General features: G+C 43.4%; 2 protein-coding genes across 2 annotated transcripts; both read right to left on the bottom strand.

Moving 5' to 3' along the window:
* Positions 1 to 154: 154 nt before the first annotated feature.
* Positions 155 to 4,220, bottom strand: LOC124073704 (kelch-like protein 11). Its single transcript, XM_046416115.1, has 2 exons — positions 3,639 to 4,220; positions 155 to 3,400 (listed from the first exon to the last, which is right to left on the bottom strand). The coding sequence occupies exons 1-2, from the start codon at positions 4,100 to 4,102 to the stop codon at positions 1,816 to 1,818; spliced, it is 2,049 nt and encodes a 682-aa protein (XP_046272071.1). The 5' UTR covers positions 4,103 to 4,220; the 3' UTR covers positions 155 to 1,815.
* Positions 4,221 to 5,142: 922 nt separating this feature from the next.
* aclya (ATP citrate lyase a) lies at positions 5,143 to 22,502 on the bottom strand. The gene is made up of 28 exons (XM_046416412.1): positions 22,365 to 22,502; positions 20,006 to 20,185; positions 18,330 to 18,452; positions 16,372 to 16,434; positions 16,041 to 16,231; positions 14,663 to 14,742; positions 14,051 to 14,181; positions 12,800 to 12,918; positions 12,116 to 12,252; positions 11,963 to 12,024; positions 11,756 to 11,873; positions 11,464 to 11,618; positions 10,540 to 10,633; positions 9,793 to 9,934; positions 9,466 to 9,634; positions 9,276 to 9,380; positions 8,990 to 9,186; positions 8,831 to 8,912; positions 8,640 to 8,750; positions 8,405 to 8,532; positions 8,169 to 8,262; positions 7,916 to 8,070; positions 7,675 to 7,825; positions 7,428 to 7,571; positions 7,108 to 7,221; positions 6,918 to 7,000; positions 6,657 to 6,733; positions 5,143 to 6,537 (listed from the first exon to the last, which is right to left on the bottom strand). Exons 2-28 carry the CDS (start codon positions 20,162 to 20,164, stop codon positions 6,443 to 6,445), a joined length of 3,279 nt encoding a protein of 1,092 aa, XP_046272368.1. The 5' UTR covers positions 20,165 to 20,185; positions 22,365 to 22,502; the 3' UTR covers positions 5,143 to 6,442.
* Between the last annotated feature and the right edge of the window lie 731 nt (positions 22,503 to 23,233).

Genomic DNA, 23,233 nt, shown 5'->3' with positions numbered 1-23,233 from the left:
TGTTGAACCTTGTAACTTCTTACTCTGAAAGCTTCCACTGTGGAACTAAGCAGTTAACAGCAACGTAACAGTTTTCTATTAGATGCAGGTAACATCAGGACTTCGGTGTAGTAAATCATTCAACTAGGCCAACGAAGCAATAACGCACCAACCATTTGTCTTACAAAACAGCTTTAATCGCAAGTGATGACATGAGCATTTATTACATCCAATATAAGGACACAATGTCAGACTATCACATGCAAAGAAAATTACATAGCTTATTACACGTAATATTTGCAGTGCTATCTATGTTGGTCATAAAGTGGAAATGAATATCATTTCTACGCTCTGTAACCATTAGGCCGCAACAGGCGCTGCATGGACATCGGGAATTTCTGAATGTCAGTCACAACACATTCATAAAACAATCCCTTTCATTTTGCCTATAAATCTGACTCCTTTTCATCTCACCTCTAAGCCTCTTTGGAGGGTGAAAAGAAACCACAGAACAATAATGCAGATCTCTGATATACATCCAGCTTCAGGTGAAGTACAGTAACACAAGGTCTTACAAGACCTTTAATGTTGGAAACAAATCCACAAATAATGAGAACTTCTTTTCAAAGAGCATCACATCTTACTGTCTGGAAGATAGCTAAAACAAACTCTTTCCAAAGTACAATCACCTTGTCTGATATGGAACAAATGAAATGCAAAGTCAAAGTGCAGTGGCAAATTAAATCCCTATGTTTATATAAGACTTTAAAGTTAGATGTCAAAAAGTGCAGTTGTAGAGAAGCTTTGCCCTGCAAACACAAATCATACATTCTCCAGCACTCACACACATTTTCTATGTATTCTTGAATGAATGGGAAACCACTGAGCAATGTGAAAGTGCAAAAAAAAAAAAAAAAAAAAAAAAAAAAAAGGAAGGAAGGAATGAATGAGCCAATGATTCAGCCACTGCCAGTGATTGGTGCTTATCTCAGTGGCCAGATTGAATATGTCAATATTTAGAAAACTCAAAAGGAACAATTTCATCACATCTAATCACATCTTTTCACCAGAACATTTCTCTCATCACTTCATCTCTTCAGAAAGGGATCACTAGTTTTCAAGTGTTACATGAGCAACAAAAATGACAGAAACTGCAATCTAAAAAGCAAACTACTCTACAGGATTTTAGATTAACATCTTATCTGAATTAGTTCATATTTACTTGTCTAGGCTGGACAGTAACAAGAAGAGCCATTCTAATAGAACAATTATGATAGAAGCTGTTTGTGAGGAGTGAGTTAAGACTTCTGAACTGATGTTATACTTTCATGAGGAGATTGTCACAGTGTTACAATGGAATGAGATTTCATTAAGCGAACTGGACTGAATGCAGGAATGCACTTATTATTAATATCACATAGCTTTTCCAGTATGGGGATACAATAAAGGAATGTCAAATATCCATAGAAATGTTTACATATACAGTTTTATATTATTTATGTACACACAGATAAACAGCATCTACACCAACATACTTGACATGAGGATATTCAGTTGTTGGCTACTATATAACACTCTTATTCACATGTTTACATTAGCCTTATACCTCTTCACAAACCACCAGCCGGTCAGTACGCACCTGCTTGCACGTTTCATGGCTTTCGACAAATCAGTCCTTAACACAACACAGCATGAGAGCTGATGGCACAGGGTTCAGTTTAATGAAATCCAGTGTGACAGCGACACAGGACCCTCTGCTGCATGTTACGTATGAGTGAGTGAAGGCTGATGAAGATGGCTGCAATGGAATGGCGGCTTGCAGTGGAGCCGACTTGCTCAGCACTCTATCTGTGACTGGAGCTGCCGGCGCAGGGTGAGCGTGCGCCGGTGAAGCTGCTGCATCTGCTGCATGCGATCTCGCTGCCGGGCCAGGTTCTGGGGCATGGGGTAGCGCTGGCAGCCATACAGGAAACGATAGGGGATGCGGACGTGGCAGGCGGTGGCTCGGCAGCGAGGCTGAGGCATGGGCGGCAGCAGCATCCAGCGCTTCCTCTCAGCACAGTAACGGTAGGCCTCCTTGCGGTACTGCTTGTCCACGTCATCGCTGTTCTTCCAGCCTCCGATGATAAAGACATCCTCATCAAAGTGGCAGATAGCAGCACCCTCTATGCTGGTAACCTCTGGTGGCAGGCTCTCCAGGATCTCATCAGAGATGCGCACACTGATTTTCTGCTTTGCAACCTCATCCCTCACTGCGTAGCTCTTGGGGCAGCAGGAGGCTGTGTGGTAGAAGTTAGTAGAGGCCACAGCCATCTGGAAGATGCAGTAGTTGTCAATAAGGGGCAGGGAATCAACATCTTGCCACTGGCGGCTCTCTGTGTCATAGCGAGTGGTCACTGTCTTCAGTCCGTCCTCATTATCCGTATCAACAGGCGTGCGTGCCGTGACGTACACATAACGGTCCTCCACACTGACTGCCTTCACATCCCGCAGGATTTTGGGCGCAGATTCGAGATTGTGCCACTTGTCCTGCTCAGGCTCATATACACTAACATCTTTGAAGCCTGGACTGAAGTTTCCGTGGCCACCAATGCTGTACAGTATATCCTTAATGCAGGTGAGGCCAAAGGAGTGCTTACGTGTGGTCAGGTTGCTCACCTGCTCCCAGGTGTTACGATTGGGATTGTACCGTTCCACTGTCTTAGCAAAGCCTGGTTCCATAGAGCCTGCTACGTAGACGTGGGACTCGGTGGCAGCGATGGCATGGCCATCCAGGTGGTTGTGGATGTGCGGCAGGTTGACCCAACGGTCCTCGTAAATGAAGTAGCCCACACACTCGCTCAGGTAGTCCCCTCCCTCTGACACACCACCTACAACCATGATAACGTCCATGTTCTGGCCAAAGCGAGGCTGAAAGGAGGCCATGTGGGAAGACCAGAACTCCATATCAGCTGACTTGAGGTTCTCAAAGCGGATGGCGTGGCCTTCTACTGCCTCTGACACCAGCCGAAGACAGGCTTCGTTGTTAGCCACCAGCCGTTCATTTTTCACCACCCTGGTCAGGTAGGTGGGCTTGATTTGGGGCAGCCTCAGGAGACGGAACAGCTCCTCAAAGTAGCGACTTCGCTCCTCCGAGTTCTTCTGCACCCACTTCACCACAGCCTCAAAAAGCACCTCCTCAGAATCCACTGTTATCTCTGCATCGGACAGCCAGTCTCGGACCAGGTGAAAGGGCAGCGTGTAGAACTCGTCATCCTGGATAACCTTGTGGAAGTTGCGGCGGATCATGTCTGCAGCCCGTAGAGCAAGCTGGTCCAAGGTGTACATGTGGGCTAGACTGTGCACAGCCACACAGTTGGTCAGGCTCAGCTTCTTCTTAAGGAACTCACCACAGAAATCCTTTAGTTGCAGCAGGAGAAATCTAAGTAGAGCCAACAGAGAAAACACAACAAAGAGAATGAGCACTTCGTATTAGCAGTTAGTAACACTAGTCTGTTTCAGAAGGTTAGGCCAGGCAAGACTGTTTAATGCAAGCAGAGCACAAAGCAATACTTAAAGGCATCACTGCAGCCGCCGAAGGCCTCATGCCATCGGCATCAATGACTGTCTGTCTGTCTCTCAAACACGTAAACATAAGAGTGATCGTAAACGGTTCATACCTATCAGCTAGCTCCAGTACTTCGTGTACATTGCAGGTGCTAACGCGTATTTCTCCCGTGTACATATACTGGATGACACTCTCCACCGTATCCGGGTCCGGCCCCAGTTCTGAGCTCCATTCCTTCATCTCTACCCGTCCGGACAAGGACTCGGAAAACTGTCCTCCCAGCAGAGGGGTGAAATAATCGGTGGCCGCAGCCAGGACAGACCTGTGGGCTGAAAACTCACAGCTCTGGACGCTCCCGGTAGCCACCCCGCTGCTGAAGGCCAGCGTCACATCGCAGAATAAACCCTGCTTCCTCTGCTCGTTCTGCCGCCGAGACAGCTCCGAGCAGTGGGAGGAGGAGGAGAAATCCTCGGTCTCCTCGGCGTCCCCGTCTCCGGCAAGGGCGCTAGGTGTGCCGGTGCCGCCACTACTGCAGCTCCTGGCGGAATCCTCCGGGTTGGGGGCCGCCGCTGCCATTCTGCTGCCCGGCGCTGGAGGTGAGCAGTGGTGGGAAATGAAGTGAACTAGCGAAGGAGAGGAGGGGACATACGCAGCCACACATTCGCGGAGTTAAAACACGGAGAATGACGATGAAGTACGTTTCGTAGTCGTCACTTCCGCGACTTAAAGGCGAGCATTTTAGCTTTAAAAATTAAGTTCAAGATGACACATTCTTCTATTTTTAATTTTACTAGCTATAGACTTTAGACTAAAATTAAACTAAATATTTATTTTCACGTGAAAGTAATGTCATAATCAAGTCACAAATAACTCATAATAATTTTCATACATGAAATAAATATCAATATGTAAGCTACATAATTATAACGTATACATTATGTAAAATGACTGCAGTTTTATTTTTCTTCGGTATATAGTATTAGCAGACAAGCTAAAAAAAAATGTTTGAAGCATTAGAAATCTACGAATACAGAACCAACTTCAATTTGGAAAACAGCGACAGAATCACTGACATGCGCAGTGTGTGACAGGCGTAAACACGTCGTCGTCGAGGTCTGCGACTGCACCTTCAGTATACCAATTTTCTTTTCCTAGGATGGCGACGGAAATACCCGCCCTCCTGCACATATGATTGGCTAATAGTAGTTGCCTTCGGCGATTTGATTGGTTAGATTTGGGCATAAGTGCTGGTGATTGGTCAGACTTAGGGCACGACTATAGGTCATCCTAGGAACAGAAAACTGAAGTCCAGCCCATTACCAGTTCCCTAACGCTCTGACTCCAGGCCAAAGAAGGCTCGAATCTTTCAAGCTTTTAATAAATGTACAATCCAATACCACTTTGGATGTATGTATTATGTATAATTTCAAGTTTAGTTTTCTTCAGATCTAAAATAATTTTGCATTTACATTAAAACAGCTCAAGTGAGTCTTAAGATTAATAAAGTACAGAGCTAAAATATCAAAGTCCTTAAATGTAGGCTATAACCCAACCCTAACATATGTCATCTGTTAACAGTTTTTATCTGGGAAGAGATCACACAATGTTATACGACCTGACATTAATCAGTTTTTATTTTATTCAATTAGACAGTTGTAAACACACAACAAATCCATACAGAGGCACATTCAGTTCACACTGAAAAAGTTAAAAACATAAACGTCGCGACAACACTGGTGAGGTTTCTTGTTGTCCACATAATTTTTCTAGTTTTCTAACATCCACAGAAGACACTGATGATGGCTGCCATTCGTTTTCTTTTGACCTCATTTTGTGGAGAAAACTGATCAGTTTTAGTTTGAAAGAGAACTTAATAAGAGAGTTCACTATCAAATGGCATCTAACTACTAAAGTTATTTGCTGTGCTGAGGCAGAAACAGCAATTCAGTTTATTGTAATGGGATCACGGCACTGAAAAACAGTGAAAATGTAATCTTTTCAGAGCCAATTTCTCATACAAGATGATTTTATGGCTACATCCTGGGCTTTGTGACAACAATGCCCTAATCTATTTGAATAAACAGGGGAAGACATTCAAATTATGTATTTCTTTTTTTGTTCTCATGACAAACAATACTCAACACTTCCATTTAGACCTTTTAAGAAAATACTCCTACATTTTCCACCCGCTGAGAAAGACTATATTCTCGGGACGACGCTTGCCAGGAATGACTCATTGAAATGGTCCCATTTGCCACAGTAAGCAGACTGATGTTTCATTTTTTGCCACTGCGTCGATAACATCAGAGAAAATCAAAAATATAAGACATTTCTGTACCGTTAAATTCACCATTAATACACCTATACATAAATAAAGCTCTGAACTATAGTATGTTCTAATGTTATAGGCATTATTGCACTACATAGTCACCCCCTGGTAGCAGGCTCATGATTCTCAAGTGGCACAATAAAGAGAGCTGCACAGAGACACAACAGTCTGTGATACAGACACACATGCTTGATAAATACAACAGTTATGTAATATTTGAGGGTAAATATAAGTTTTTCACTAGCCACAAAAAGTGGTGATAGTCAACAGTTGAATACTCTACCTTTAATCCCTCGTGATTTGTATTCAAATCTCTCTAACACATGACTTTGTATGCCTGGAGCTTCACAGTTTAGCAGGTTTTTCTAAAATTCACAAAAAACTGCAGCACTAACAGGTTTCCAAAACTAAAAACATATTCTATTCTTTTCAAATGTTTGTAATTTACAGCTTTATTAATAGTAACATCTGCACTATATTATGCCGCTGCTTCAGGGTGACATATCACAGTATGGGCGGGGGATTGACAGCTGGGGTGAGAGGATCTGGGCACAGAGGTCTGACACTCTGTGTTTTTGTCCCTCCAGTTACATGGACATGTGCTCTGGGAGCACATAGGAGATGTCATCCCAGGGGTGGCGATACAGACCCTGCTTCAGCCTCTTCTGGTCCAGGTAGTGTCCTGAGGAGATACGAAAAAGAAGGACTGACTGTCATGCAAGGTAAAAGTGTTTGCCGTGTTACATACATACACATTATGCATACACCATAACAATGTGTCTGTACGCAGAAATGGCTCACCAATAAATCCCATGCTGCGTCCCAGGACAAAGATGCCATTTAGAGCTCCAATTTCCACAAACTCATCAGCTTCATCCCTGTGGCGTGTATGACGGACAAGAAAGATAAGAGAGGCTGCACACAATGTAGGCATAATGCTAGTTGTTTTGTATGTAAACTCAAACATATCGACAGTGATTCAAGCTCAGGCTGACACTTTAACTTTCAGGTAATTCCAGCATGAAAAGGTGCAATATGGAAGACCTGTCTTAATTGGCTCACCGTGTAAAACCACCACAGGTCCTGAGCAAGTCCACAAAGGCCACACCAATGAAGCCATCCACATTCAGGATCAAGTTGGGTTTCTAATACAACAAGATCAACACATGGGGAAATGAGGAAAGTGTTATTTAAAAACTATTGTGTCACTATTAGCAAAGCTGGGGAATGACAAAGTGGATAAAGTGCTCACTTTGGACGTAGTGATCTTCTCTACATCTAGAGCGTAGTCCAGCAGCTGGGTAGAGGGGAAGTGCTGCTTCACAAAGTCCTTCAAGATCTGGACTCTCATGTCTGGATTGTTAATCTGAGGAATCACAGATATTTACCTTTTAGTCAACGTCTTTCTTCTCTGATCAGTCTTGTTTTCCTCCATCTCTAGCACTTTATATTTTTATGACAGTGTAGTAAAGCTCTGTTTCCTGTGCTATTTTACAGCTAAACTCTGATCTAAAGACCATTCTGCTCCTGTTAACACTGAATACATCCATGTTACAGACCCACGGTACTCACCGACTTCACTCTGTGTCCAATGCCCATGATCAGCTTCCCATCTTTCTTCATCTTGTTCACAAACTCCATGGGCAGCATGCCACTGTCAAATGCCTTGCTGAACTGCTTTGCTGCAGCATCCAGAGCACCTCCAAAGCGGTCGCCCTGAGAGATGACAAAAAGGGGAAAGAAATAGAAAGACATGTTCATGGTGGACTTTTGCAGTTCAATAAACCAAGTACATCAATCACAAGTTTCAGTGTCATACAATGGTGAGAAGGCCGGAGGTGAGGCTGGAGATGAGATCTTTGCCAGCTCGAGCACAGACAATGGTGTTGTGGGCACCGGAAACAGCAGGGCCGTGATCAGCAGTCACCATCAGGCACATCTCAATGAACTGGCAGGCGTACCTCGGCAACCTGCACGCAAAGAAGGAAACAACAATGGCTATGTGGTTTGTGGATTTCTCAGGAGTTTGTTTATCGCAACAACTGGGTTAAGAGGCTGACCTCCTCTGGAACCAGAGAAGCCCCAGAGTTCCTCCTAGGCCTATTTCTGACTTGAAGACCTCAGTGATGGGCATGCCAGCGTAGATGAGCTCCTGACCCCTCTCGTCACAGATACTGGTCATGAATGATGCAGGCTTACGGATCAGACCCAGCTCCTGCAAGGCAAGCGGAAGCGAGAAGAAACAATTTCACTCTATTCAGTTTTGTTTTACCATCATCTGATCACACTGATCTTGTTCAGAGGCATACTCACTCGTGCCCAAGAATAATCCATTGGCACAGTGGGAGGAGGCATCTCTTCGGCTGGCTGGATAACTCCTTTGGCAACAAGGTCATCATAAACAGATCTGCAAGGACGAAAAATACACAAGACCGTGAGATGAGCTGAGGACTCATTCTAAAAGACTCATCTGACAATTTGTTGTAAGGAACATTTATGTTGGCATGATGAGCTGAGGGAATGAATATGACAAGATGATGTGCTCTGACTTTATGATTTCTCCCAGCTCATCGAAGCTCTTGGGGACGAAGGCACCAGCCTCCTTTAGAGCCTTGTTCTTGGCTACTGCTGTCTCAGATGCCTGGTTGGCACATGCTCCTGCATGACCGAACTGAACCTGTAGGGGGAAAAAAGGTGTGACGAAAATGTTTTTGTCATTAAATCCTTTGACTTCCTCATCATGCGGCAGCCTAATGGTGCCAACTTCAACATCTGCGCTCTCACCTCTGAGGAGAACATGGTGGCACAGGTGCCAATACACCAGGACACCACTGGCTTTGTGATCCTGCCTTGTTTAATAGCCTCGCAGATCTTGTACTCCTCTGTGCCTCCTATCTGTAGAAGGCAGAGGCGGATACAGGATGTAATAAATCAGTAACTGGTTAAAGCTGCAGAGAGGTAGATTTATCCCTCACCTCTCCCAGTACAACAATCATCTTCACTCCAGGAGTGTCTTGGTAGCGCAGCACATGGTCAGTAAACACAGAACCCGGGTATCTGCAGAAGAGTGTAAAATTACACACCAGTTCAAACACACATGTTTACATACTGCAGATAAAGAGATAGTTGCATACCTGTCCCCACCAATGGCCACACCTTCAAATACACCATCGGTGGTGCGGGAGATTATGTTGTTGAGTTCATTGGACATGCCGCCTGAGCGGGACACGTAGGCCACACTACCTGGGCGGTAGAGCTTGGAGGCAAGGATGTTATCCAGCATGCCTCCGGTGTTCCCGATTTTGAAACAGCCTGGCTTGATTCCTCCAACCTGGAAAAAACACACATACAGATTTGCTCAGATATAAGAACGCAGAGTGAAACCGTGATAATTCTAACAAGAAGTGAAGCAAGACTAACAGTTGCCGGTCCAATGATTGTAACGCCCTTCTCATCTGCGGCCTTAATGATCTTCCTGGTGTGGGCTTCAGGGATTCCCTCAGCGATGATGGCAATGGTGCGAATCTGAAAGCAATCCAATAGAAAGGCTGAACTTTATTCTCCAGTTGTTAAGTACCTTGCAGATGGTCCCGGATGGGGGTGCATTTACCTGCGGGTACTGCATGGTCTCCATAGTGCTATCAAACGCCGAACGCAAAGACGCAAAGCTGATGAGCACATCCACATCCGGGTGTTTCTTCATGGCGTCGCTCATGTTCTTATACACAGGGATGAGGATCTCTTTATGACCCCAGTAGAACTTTTGCTTGTGGTCTCCACTGAAAGGTGGGTCATGCAGAAATAATTTGTCAGGCAGTGAAAGGACAACAGAAACAGATTAACAGACTTTTATTACAATGAATGTGCAGATACAAAAATACAACGACAGCAGAACAAAGTAAACACAAGCTAAAGCGCAAGCGCAGATCGAACTTACGTGAATGGGTAGACCATGGCTGCGACAGATGGCTCATCTCTGGAGCAGACGTAGTCAAAGTCCAGCATGCCCTGTACTGCCCGAGTCTGCATACCCCACACTATGGACTTGGAGAGTTTGCTGAAGAGCGTAGTCGCTTTGGCTACATGGAAAGGAAAGCCATTATTCATTGAAAACTAAACACCTGGTTACTAAAATTATTCTACTTTTCCCTCTGTTTCCTCAGCAGGTATATACAAAAACATTTCATGCTTTAAGAAAACAAATGTTGAGTTTATGGCATGAGGATCAACAGAGGTCAATCAGGCCTTTACAGCCATCAATAAAGATCAATAATGAAGACAGAAAGTGTTTCAGCACCACAAAGCCCAGGATGCCACAGATGTCTGGGATACTAAATCAAGTTAATTTGCCTACAGATTTTTATTTGTATCATTATCATTATAATAATAATAATAATTATTATTATTATTGTTATTACACAAATTCAATAAGAAAAAAAGAAGAAATTAGGAGTGTTATGTATCAGCATATGTAGCTTCCATTTTAGTAAGTCTGGATGGCAGAGTCCTCCTGCTCTCCAAAGGGGGGAGCTATAATACATAAACTAAACCTTATATGATCTCAAGACTTCTGCCTAAGATGCTGCCCAGCAGTGGACCCATGAGTGAGATCAAAGCCTCAACATTCACAATGCAAATATTTCCCATCAGGTGTCTGTCTGTCTGTCTGTCTGCATTTTCTCACCAATGGGAGCTCCAGTTTTGGCCTTCTTGGCTGGTGAGCTCTCAACTCTGGCTTTGTTTTCAGAGAAAGAGGCAGTTCTGCTGGATGCTGGGGTCTGGAAATGACAAGACAAACAAAATCATCCATTTTCTTAAATTTTGCTGTGCACATGTGAAAAAGTGTATGCGTTTACGACGACAGCTCTGTTGAGAACTGATCTCGCAAAAGAGTGCTTCTTTATATTTTGGAAGCTTGATAAAAGCACAGGGTGGCCTCATTATTTTATAAGACATCACCTGCACATGAGCTACACAGTGAGCCTTAGTGTTCTTGATTTTTCAGGTCACTGGATTCACTAACAGAGCTTTGTGAAGGATGACAAACATTATTTTAGATTTTTAAGTGATTTTCATTCAACTGTAGAAACAAAAAGCTTTCACAAACACTGGCCACATAATTTCATAAAAGTGCATGTTTTTGACATTTCTTTCATAGCACAGAATTCATATACACACATATATAATATTATTTCGGATATCTACCTTGACCTCAAAAGCAAACAGGCAAATACATGCATGTGCACACATGTGCAGGCACATGTACACACACATTTTGCTCAAAGCCCACACACTGCACAGTCTTAATGGACGCCCTGGGACAGTCGCACTACATTATCGACTGTGGTCTTACAACTACTTGAGTGGGAGCACTGCACAATGCCCTGCAGAGCTCTTACACAAAAGAGCCATTGGGCTCCTGATAATCTAGTCCACTAAAAGGACAAGGCAGTAATAACTTAAACAGAGGCTGTGGCATGCATGTTTTCTGTTCACTCTAAACTGCACCATGCTATTGGTGGAGCTGGTGATGTAAGCTCACTGCACAGTGAGCCGATACAACATCATAAGAGCCTATTTGTCTCTGTGGGGTCAGTATGTGTCATACCGATGTGCTGCCACTGGAGTTGAGGAGGAAGTTGGCAGTGTGGGCAGCAACAGGAGGCTGGTTGGGGATTGGCCGGTGGCCTAGCGCCATTCCAACAATGGCAGTCATGTGAGTTTCTGTGCCAAAGACGTGGATGGGGATCCCTGTGGTCTTGCCTGAGGAATGCAAACAGAATCAAATTAGGTGTATGAAAAATCAGAAGATGCTTGCAGATAAAAAGTAAGTCCAAACATGGTTTCAAACTTAGGAGGTGGAAGTATAAATCAGTGCAAAATAAGAATGCACAACATACCAACTTCTCCCATCACTCTGAGACCTTCCTGGTAGTTGGGGCCTCCACGACGGACAAAAATGGTGACTTCATGCTCCTTTAGCGGCACCTGATAGTCTCTGATGGCTCGAACAATCCCCTGGCAGAAACAAGGACATCCTCAATGAACTTGATATTGATATTAAGGCCACTACATAAACACAAAGTGTGCACCATGCTGTGCTGTACCTTAAATGTTGCTGCAACATTCGTGAAGTTTGCAATGCTTCCCCCAATGATCAAAACCTTTCCTGAAAATATTATGATGGAAACATCAATTTCAGGAAAAAAACAAATACTAATTTTAGTACATGGAAAGTGTTGATGGAGCAGATTTCCTACCATCTGGGTGCTTCTCTCTGGTCATCAGAGACAGGATGGTCTTGGCGTAGTCGTAAGTCTGCTGTTCACTTGGAGCTCCTGAATACTCTCCATAATTGGCCAGCTCGTCGACCCCACCCAGGTCGCAGATTGTGTCACTAAGAGAGTTTTACATTAGTCTCCAGCTGCACTAGCGGGACACTCATATCAGGTCGTACAACGACCTTCCAGCTCGAACAATAAACGGAATTTTAAGGAAAAATGAGATGATTGGCACTCAACGTCATTATGTGCTCAAACACAAAATCCACTTTTCCCCATCTGCTCTGAATAATCCTGCACGGTAAACAGACCCAACATGTTAACTGTGCACAGAGGGAATAATTAGTCATGGCTGATGTGTCTGCATGTAACGCCTTACACCCCCAACAGATGGCGGCGTGATGGAGACGCTGTTCCTTCCTCCAAACTCTCAATAAAATGGCAACATAAGAATCAAAGTGAGCAGACAGCTGAATGAGCAGAGTGTGAGCTGTTGCATCACCCAGCTCAGTGTAGAGTAATCAGTGTAGTGAGGATAAAGTTGAGGGACGAGCAGAGTCTCCAGAGGAAAACATACAATGGGATCATTTCAGATCGCTAGACCTACTAGTGTCTTATTTATTCAGGTTTGTCTTATGTACTTTGCTCACTGCCACCCAGTACCTGTACACCACTGAGGCACCTCCTCCTGCCACCATGGTCCAGATCCTGCCTCGGGGGTTGAGCAGGGTCAGTTTAAGGCTGGCACCACTCTTGGCATCAAGGTCGGCAATGTAGGCCTCCTGCAAAAGACAAAGAAAAGATTAGTGAAGAGGTGACAGAAGGGTTTTATAAATGCTACAGTGTGTGTGTGCGAGATCGAAGCCTTAATCAGAGCAGGACTTGAACAAGCATCTCTCCATACGGCCGCAATTCATTATCTGAACCTGCACTCAATTTAAAGAGCCATAAACTGGAAATGCTGTGTAAATATTAAGAGTCACAGTGGATGTGATGTGCATCAGTGGCTGTTTGTGACAGTCAGGGACACAGCTGGTGGCTGAGAGGAAAAAAAAAAGCTCCCAATCAAAGGCAAACACTGTCCCTCATCTCCACTCCAGACTCAGAGCAGCCCAATTAGAGACCGTCTGGTGCAAAGACAGTCTGTCTCAAACCAGCTCCTACAGTACAGGCAGCCAAAAATAGAAAAACCCCCCTTTATTTTCACTTGCATTGTATTTATTATTGAGCTCCGTCATGTAGATAATTAGATGATATTTACTTTCAAAATTCATGCTCTCATGTTAGTATGGAATAATAAAAATAAAACAAATCAAATCAAAGAGCATCTTGTATCTCTCACTATAGGACAAGACAAACGTCAGACAAAAGTCTCTATGCACAGATCTCTGGACAGACAACCTTTATTTGAGGATAACTCTAGACGATGTCTCCATACCTCTCCACGATGAGTCATAAAGGTGGATTAACAGCTGTGTGCTGGTGGTGCCCTTCCTCATTACCTCAACAAGGGGCAGATGTCCCAAACTCATCATCTGACAACCCACTGAGAATTCATCATTGTCTTCTTCCGACTATTTATGTCTTATGGAAGAATACTACCTGAAGCCTGAGCCCCTTAATTCAAGAGTAAATTGTAACAAATCAAATTTAAATTATGTTAGTGTTCACTGGAGATACACATCATCTTAGGAACATACAGATGGTCTGTAACACTGACTTTTGCCACTGTGCATTTCGGAATAACAGGAAACAGTCCCGAGGTACCTGATTAAAGATTGTTTATTTGCGTCCTACTCAACATTCCCCAGAAATATTTCTTCCTCTTTGAAAAATGAAATCAGCTATTTGATGCTGGCAGATTGAAATTAGATGCACTGCTACAGTAGCTCTGTCTCTCCGGTCCTCTCTCACCTCAGGATAAGCCTCCCTGCCGAAGGGTGGAGGGAACTCCACATCGCCCCACTTGGCCTTGCAGATGTAGTCTGCTGTGGCATCAATCTTGGCTGCCATGTCCAGCACGTACACTCCATTTTTTGTGACCACTGAAAGAAATGGGGGGAAAAAAGTGTTAGCAGAGCTTTAGATTGGTCATTAGAGGCCCATGGCACGGTGACCACAACCGTCCTGCCATTCCTGCAGGAGGTGTAAGGAGGTGGTGTAACATCAAAGCATAGGGAGCCTGGTTCAGCAGCCAGGCAAAATCCACAGGAACAGCTGCCAGAGGGCATGTACTGGTCCCCAATTACTCCATTATAAACACATACTGCCTTCATCAAACAGCAAGATGATGAATTATTTAATGGCTTCCTCCCTCAGTGTTAAAAATGTGGCAGAATCAACTCCTGGATTCATGATGATGTTTTCATTTCCAATTTCCTTTTGATGTCTTCTTTCTTATTTCATAATCTGATAACATATTTATGAATCTGCACTGGAAAAAAGTGTACATGTCATCATCACTGCTTCTTCAGGGAAAGCACATCAGTGCACTGAGAATTTGAGAGAAAACAAAAACCAGCATACCCAGTGGATTGATCTCCAGGTATGTGAAGAACAGGTCCTCGTACAGGTTGAAGAGCCCAACAATGAAGGTGGCCAGGACCCTGCAGGGAGAGGAATACATGAATCTCTCATCTCTGTTGCTGCCACACCATAACTGACTGTGAATGTCTGGTTAATCCTGTTACAGCAGAAATGAGTCCTAATCACATTAGAGATAATTAATCTGCAACCTTTTTGATAACTGATAAATATTTTGAGCCATTTTTCGAGCAAAATTGCTAAACTTTGGCTGGAACCAGCTTCTTAAATGTGACTATATTCTGCTTCTCTCTGATTTCTGCTACTGGCCCATTGCATTTAAACCTAAAATCAAACTGCAAGTAATGATTGTTACGCTTGAGCTGAACAGGAAACAGTCCACCTGTAAATTAGCTGCAGAGAGCCTTGATGTAGAGAATGCAAAATCTAATTTACTTCCTCTTTCAACTGTCAAAACAGAGCAGTGAGTAATGGGGGTTTGTTGGAGGAGGAGGAGGAGGAGGAGGAGGTGCAGGAGCGGGGGTCAGTATTTTGCTCTCCTCTTCTGCCTGTCAGTTGTGCAGGCAGCTCAGAGCCTTTGTAAACCACGTCAGCCTGTTGTCAGGGCTCTGACTGACCCCTGGGGGGGAAAAAAAACAACTCAGCTTCCCATGTCTGCCTTTGACGGCAGGGCAAGGAAGTGTCCCTATGTTTTCTAATCCAGGGTACGAGAAGAGGGCGAGGAGAAGAGAGGAAGGAGTGATGGGGAGGCATTTAGGGTTGGCAGAGTGAATTTTGGGGGCAGCTTCTTCAATGTCAGCCAAGACAGCAAGTCTGCCCAGAATCTGCTGTCACAAGATCGCCACTACAGAGATGGATGGGAGGGGTTAGGGAGGGGGTGAGCCGCTGGATCGCATCCACCAGAATAAATGGACGTGCTCTGAATGTGGCTGTAAAAAAGGCGGGGGGTGGAGGCTGATCGAAGAAAGGCGAAGCCGAGGAGAGGGGCTGTCATTTGTCTAATGGAAACCCTCCACCCATCCTCTCCTGCCCCTCCCACATTTACTGCCAATATCAGTGATTTCTCTTACTACATCTGTGTGACACTTGTGTTTGGCACCATCAGTCAGGATTTTAATTATATAAAGGAAAATTCCCCTATTTTTCTTTTTAGTACTTTATTGTTCAGCTATCTTAGTTTGCACACTGAAGTTGTCTTCTGGTCCTCACAATTCTCTACAGCACAGACACAGACATGGGTATTACTTTACACAAATTACACATATCTCAGGCTATTGTTAATATTGTGTCCATCCCCAGTTAGTCCTTCCCCCATATCACAGACAGAAAGCTCAAGTTTTTGCCTGTGCACTTCACTTACGCTTTCTTGTCGTTGGGGACGTTGGTCAGCAACACTTTGTTCACAGAGTCTTCACTGATCTTTTCATCCACTCCAATCAGCAGTTTCTTCGCCTTGGCATCCACATCTCCCACATCCACCCCTCCCTCATGGTGAAACAGAACGTAGTCGCCCTCTCGGGTGGCGTAGATGCACATGTAGAACTCCTCCTCCTGAACAACGGACCAGTAAAACGACACAGGCGGTGATTAACATCTCTTTACCAGACATCTTATATCACCAAAACTAAATAAGGAAAACTGAGTGGTGATATTCAACACCGTATAGAAGATAGTAATAATTAGTACTTTACCTGCTTATGAGGGACGAACGGCTCGATGAGGAAGTTCTTGAGAATGCCTTTGGCTTTTCCCACCTGAGGATCATCAAAAATTGTTCCTTCAAGTATATGAAAAACTTAGCAGGTAAAAGAAACAGCGAGGAGCAAGACGACTTATTAGCATGAACTCCCTTAGGCTGAAAATAAGAAATTTCAGGATCTCCCCTGGTTTGGATGCGTTTCCATATTAATATATCATCCCTGGGGTTGCTGGACTGCTGGGAGGAGGGGGCAAAAGGTATATAAAAACTTCAAAAAGAAAAACGGAGACAAGTCGAGGAGAAGGAGAAAGAAAATGTTGTCATGTATTACTCCAGGCAAAGCCCCGCTAACACAGCCACAGCTCATTTGGTGAGGCTGTCATCGTTCCACCGTTAAAGGCCAGCAGGCACAAAGTAACCAGGGACCGTCTGAGAGCAGCCAGCTGGAGAGCACAGAACAAAATAATGAAAGGTCGAGAGGGAGTTTCCATTTTGAAGAGTGCCAAAAAAAATAAAAGGAGGCTGGTGACAGTAGAAAAAGAACAAGGAAACCTATCTGACTAATTCACGCTAATTCAGACAAACAAACAAACACCTCCATTACTGCCTCACAGAGAAGAGAAAGCATTCATGTTGTGAATGCAATTTGAATGTGAATGATTCAATTTAACCACTTGTGGTAACGTGATTACACAAAATATGAAATACTCATTTAATAGAGAGCAGGACTGTAGAATCCCAGTGAATAACATTAAACTGTGCCTCACCTGATGTGTTTGTCTAACAGTGTCACAATGATGAGCTCTCCAAGATAAGCTCGCAGCTAGCTAAACGAAGCAAAAAAGTAGACTAGCAGTAATAAGCAGTCGGACTCTTTGAGGAGACAGATTTCTTACGTATTGCAGGACCAAGATGGTGGCATTAGGTTACACGCTTCTTCTACTTTAATGAATCTTACACATCTTTAAAAGAGCCAGAGGTAACGAGAGCGTTCAGCCGTGCAAATGGCTCAGGGAGTCACAGTGGTGCTTTAAACCGACACACTTTGCACACATTTGTTAATTAGCGCCAAACAATACAAAGTCTGATAGGAATGTCCTGCCAGTGAGACAGTTTTTACAACTGGGATACAAAGCTTCATCGTTTTTCTTCACTATTAGAATATTATCTTAGCTATTATTATAAGATGCTTTAATCAAGTTACTGATTTATTCTATTTTTGTGCACCTTACAGATTTAAAGGCACTTGAGTCAAAAATATTTCTTCACAACATACTTCTGATGGCAATTTACCAGTGTAAATATACTTTTAATTAATTACTTCTACCTTTAAGAGGACAATAAAGAAAACACACAAGCTGAAACCACTACCCTGACTGTCCACAATACAGCTGTGGCTTCATTTATTCTTATTTAGAGTCTGGCAGATGCTGTCAGTTTCATCTCATCTGTGAAGAGATACATCTACCCAACTCAGCACTGCAACACACACACACACACACACACACACACTCCTTTTCAATGCTTTATGAGCCATCCTCGTCCCTCCCTAACTTGCTTCTTGGTTTATGAGGCAAAGCGGCACCTCAGTGACACAGAGATGGATCTTTTGTGTTGTGGTTATGCTGACTGGATATATGGACTGACTGTTTATTCAGTAGCAGCACACACTTCAGCTGACTGGACTGATTTACTACCAGTGCACTGATACTGAATCCCTCAGCAATCTGTGCATCGGTTTTTGCAAACATACGACAGGAACACAAACCAAATGCTCCTCAGCAAAGCAGGAAACGAGGGTGAAGGAAAGGGCAACAGGAGGAGGATCTAACTAAAGCACTGGGACAATATTGATTGAAGGAGTGTTCAGCAAAGTGCGCACTCTCAAACGGAGGTCTGGAGGTAATTGGCTGAGAAACATCAGAAAGAGGGAGAGGGTGGGTGACGTACTGTCGTCTCTTTCATAAGACGGGTCTTCAGCCACGCTCTGACGCCGTTCAGGTCCAGGTTGACGCCGACCAGGCCCAGCTTCCCTCGCCTCTTGATCAACTGGTCTGGCTTCACCACCAGCCTCTGGAGGGCAGAGATAAATTTGTAGAATTTAACCACAATAAGGCTTAACTGAAAGCCATCAAGCTGCTGTTTTTCCAAGTCAACTGTGCATGTTATATCATATTTTATTCAGAGCAGATGTTTACCTGAAATCACACTAAAATACAAATTTTAAGGGTGTGAAACTTAAAAGAACAAAGCCAGACATGAGTCTCAATGTGTTGCATTCACATCATGACAATATTACTTACAACATGTATTTGTTGAAGGAATCAAACTGGACATGATTATTAATTTAAACTATACTCAACATTTTATCATTGACATCTGACAAAAAACTGTACTGTTTTTGATTTGCTCAGATTAAACTTGAATTATTTGGTCAATTTACTGACACAAAAGAACAACTGCAACAATTTTATAACTGATTAAATCAAATGCCATCTGTCAAATGCTAATGTTTTCTTGTTTACCGTTTGGAGTTTTGGCCTGACAAAACAAGCAATTTGAAGTTGCGATGACCATTTCTTTTCATAATTGTTTGATAGTTACTGAGTCAGTGATTATTCCAGTAAACTGGCAAATTAAAGGGAACAGACTTGCTAGTTGCAGCCCTAAATTCAACAGACATGAACTCTGTTTAACATGTCAAAGTCAATCATAAAGCATGAATCCATACGGAAATGTGTTCTATAGCTGCATTTAAAAAATTGCAATGATAAATAAATCTTAAAGGACGATGACAGTGTATTCTCTTAATAAATTTACAACACGTGACACCAGATATTTATTAATACAGCGATGCCATCAGGAAATCCTAAGTTCCTGAGTAATATTTATCACCTGAGAGTTGAAGTGAGCATTATTAAAAGGAATCTCTCATGTACGTCATTCGCTGCTGATGCAAAAGCAAAATTGCAAAGCAAAATTGAATCCAACCCCCACCGGCTGCTTCCTCTCACTTGCAACTCAGATAAATAGAATGACTTATGACAGAGGACCCATTAGTATCTGGGTGCTCGCCAGTGAGCAAAGAAAACGAGGGCAGAGGGTGAAAGTTAATGCAATTTCCTAATCAATTCTACCGCAGTATCTGCCCTCCACATCCTCCTCGTACCTGCCAGATAAAAACCTTCAGACGAACGCTGAGGGCCAGTGATATTTTATCCTGCAAGATGAGTCACGGAGTAATTCAATTATCTTCTATTACAGCCTGTCTATCTTCTAGAGGTAAGAAATGGAAGATCGCCGTGTACCTGGAGAAACGTTTATGCAAGAGATCCTACCCTATTGGACTCTGATCCCCCTTTAAAAAAAAGAAAAAAGAAAGAATTTTTCCTTTATCTTCTCTTCTCTCTACTCTTCATTTCCACCAAGTCTGCAACGTCACCTAACAGGCGCCAAGAGACCACTCAGCTGCCAGCCCAAGTAACTGTCTCCATAAAGAGAGATTGTCATGCACATTTATGAGCCTTCACTTTGCGATACAACACATAAGTGTTCACTCAGCTTAAGAAAATCTCACCTCACCATCCCTGTGTAACTTTGTCAAAATTTGGTTCCTTCTGCCTCACCTCTGTGAGAAGCCATGGGTGATCCTGCACCAGTCGGTCAAAGTCTGTCTCGGCCGTCACGTTGGCATAGCGGAATCTGTTCTGGATGGCTGCCGATGTGCAGATGTATTTGTAGAGGAACTCCTTTCCCGTCTGCTCAGAGATAGCTTTGGCCGACATGACTGCTTAGGCTGGAGTGGCCTGAGATGAGGCCAGTAGACGGGCAGAGAGAGAGAGAGAGAGAGAGAGAGATGGATTGAGAGATACAGAAACGAGCAGTGAGACGGATAAATACAGAGCAGATCTAGAGATGTGGATGGAGGGATGAATAGCGAAAGGCAGACACACATGACGGGCAGAGACAAAGAATGAGCACAAGAATTTAAAGGCCGAGATGACCTTCTCCTTTATGAACAGGAAAAACAAAAGTGACAAAAAAAGTCGTGACTGACCTTCCACTGCTGTCAGAGCAGTCAGTAAATGGTCTGTTAACCAGGCGACTGAAAGACGGATTTGCAGTTTGTATTTTCTCTGAATTATGTCAGAAAACTGAGGGGGAAAAAAAGCTGACATGATGCAAATTTAACTGCACATAATTAAGACAGAAAATTAGATGTTAACTGCAGATTCAGACCTCCTATCCTTTTGCACAGTCAGATTGTCTCATGCTGAACCCAGGAAGACACAGACAGTGAAGCCGGTGAGGCTAAACCCAACATGATTAGCCTCGGTTTGTTTGACCGGCACATTAATGAGGTAAGGGGCACTCGCCTCTCAAACAATCAGCGATTCCTCCTGGAGCTAATACAGAGAGCGAGCAGAACGGCAGGCAGCCACTACTCTGATGTGACCAATTATTAGCAGCACAGACGCATGCAGTGATAAGACATAGATTTTTTTTTTCTTACTGGTGCATGGAGTCTGACGGAAGTAAAATAAGAAATTCAGTAAGCTATAACAGCATCTATAAATGTTATTGCCAAAGGAAGGAGATGTGATCTTTACACTTTGGCTGTAAGTTTCACTCAGTGAAATCATCTCCGGCATAAATAACACACACACACACACACACACACACAGTAAAAGTTGCACACAGTAGAACAAGATCAGGAAAAGCAGGAAAGTTGATTAGACTTCAAAAGAAATCAAAATGACATCACAGCAGCAGAAGTGCGGTGTAGCAAGCAGGAGTTCTGCTTCCCTGAACCCACCCCTGATTTATTTGCTCTTCCCTTTTAACACAAAAGCAAAAGCCACATTAAACTCCATGCTGACATGTAGCTTCTTGTTGTCGCCTTGGCTGATGTGCAGGAATATGCTGTAGACGCTGCAGAAACCAGGTTTTTGACTTTACCCAGCAGCTTAGGTCAGATCAAACAAACACGTCTGCTTTTTGGTGAACTGAATGCAAGAGTCCTGTTAGATTTCTGCATGATGAGTTAGACTGGAAGACTCAAAATGTTATTACTGCTTCTGCCTCAAACCAGATGAACATCGGTGCTAAGAAATGTGGTTTATTCACCAATAGCCATCTCTCCTAAGTCAAAGTTTAACAACCACTGTGTGTCAGGTGACCTTGCCGGGCTGCAAGACTTGTTCTGTTTTCTATTTCTTCTCTGTAGTTCATTAAGCTGAAAGCCCTGCTGCTGGCTCAAATAAGACTCCCTTCTCTGCACAGCAGCACTGGCAGCCACCCCTTAAATGGATTAATGGGACTGTTATGGACCTTTCTCACTATTGATCATCGACGTCTCTGAGTCACCACAGCGCTGCCTCCGAGCCAGGAGAACATGGTTTATCCAAAGCTCGTCCAGGTTCCATAAATCACCCGCTTTCTCAGAGCAACTGAGCTGCCAGAGGTGTTAAATATCATTGCTTCACAACAACAGCATCAGCATGGGTTCAAATGACAAACAGTAACATTTAAAAACAGGGGATGATGGACGGCTGGAGAGAGAAAAAAACAGGTCCAAGTGTAGACTAAATCAAATCACACAGACAGTGAACTAAACAAAAAAGAGAAAGAAAAAAAAACAGTTGAAAGATGCAGCTTCACATCTTCAGTTAACTTAAACTCTTTTGACCCATTAACTTACACAACAAAGCCTGCCTGACTCTGCTGAGGTACTGAGTCACTGAAGCCTGACATTCATCCAACTGATTCATTCATCTGAAAACCGGTCAGACAGCAGTTTTTTCTGGATAACTTGAACACTGATTACTCAAACTTCTTAATAACCAGGATGTAGCAAGAGCACCTGATTAACGTGGGCTGGGCAGTTCAACTTGTTTTATATTTCTTGAGACAGAAAGATAAGGAGTTAGAGGAAGTTGTAAAGAAAAAAGGCGGATTTTATGTTAAGAAGAAGAAGTAAGTTACCTTTTTGGAGGATATTTTTCTACCTTTAGCGGCTCCGGGAGTTTGTGTTGGTTGGATGTGTGAATTTTCTCGGCAGTGCTGCTCCGCTCTCGCCGTCCACGGGAAACAGAGGTGCCGGAGGAGAGTGCCCGAGTGGAGCTTCCTGTGCGTTTTGTCTCCATCGCCGATCTGCCGATAGGCTTGGCTGATGATTCCTGGCCTCTGATTGGTTCATTCCACACCATGCTCTGTTGTTGCCTTCAGGTACAGTAGGAACAATTCAAACGCGCTGGGATGTGAACGAATAACCGTAATAACCTTCCTTTTCGTTTTGCCACTGAAACATAAGAATAAACGGTATATTCCCAGTGGTAGAATGTAACCAAGTAAATTACTCAGTTACTGTACTGAACTACAAATTTGAGATAGCTGTATGTTGATGTTTCCCCTTTCATGTCTGTTAATTTAATATCTTTACATTTTTTTTATACAAAACATCATGTGCTTAGAATATGTAATGAATTGTAATAGACTACCAGTATATAACAGGATTTGAATACTTCTGTCACCGCTGACCTTTTGAGGGTATTTTTAAAATAAAAGCACGTGAATTTTCCTGAAATTAGAATAAGCAGATTAGATAAAACCAAAGCAGGCCATTCCAAGGAGGACCTGAAGGTATCATTAGTTTCTTCACCAGGTTCAGACACGCGCCACTCACGGAGAAAACAGGGCAAATGTCCGCCGGTGATATTGATTGGTTGACGTTGTTCTTTATCTACACAGCAGCCAATGAGGATCTCACTTGATGTCGCACACGATCAACATATTGAGTTACACGCCGACCAACCTGCACTTTGACAAAATTGAGACATGTTCAGCACAAGTTC

Source organism: Scatophagus argus, chromosome 16, assembly GCF_020382885.2.
Source record: "Scatophagus argus isolate fScaArg1 chromosome 16, fScaArg1.pri, whole genome shotgun sequence".
In the NCBI taxonomy this organism is placed as follows: Eukaryota; Metazoa; Chordata; class Actinopteri; family Scatophagidae; genus Scatophagus; species Scatophagus argus.
The sequence above is the reverse complement of the archived record's forward strand: the minus strand, read 5'-3'. Positions and strand labels throughout refer to the sequence as shown.

Bases quoted from the DNA above. Each gene is read 5' to 3' on its own strand.
- LOC124073704 (XM_046416115.1), bottom strand. From the start codon at position 4,102: ATGGCAGCGGCGGCCCCCAACCCGGAGGATTCCGCCAGGAGCTGCAGT. The intron at 3,401-3,638 runs GTATGAACCGTT...GGCTCTACTTAG, and splicing joins GTACTGGAGCTAGCTGATAG to ATTTCTCCTGCTGCAACTAA.
- aclya (XM_046416412.1), bottom strand. From the start codon at position 20,164: ATGTCGGCCAAAGCTATCTCTGAGCAGACGGGAAAGGAGTTCCTCTAC. The intron at 18,453-20,005 runs GTGAGGCAGAAG...TCTGCCCTCCAG, and splicing joins ACCCATGGCTTCTCACAGAG to AGGCTGGTGGTGAAGCCAGA. The intron at 7,826-7,915 runs GTCAGCCTCTTA...CTTTGCGTGCAG, and splicing joins CTTCTCTGGTTCCAGAGGAG to GTTGCCGAGGTACGCCTGCC.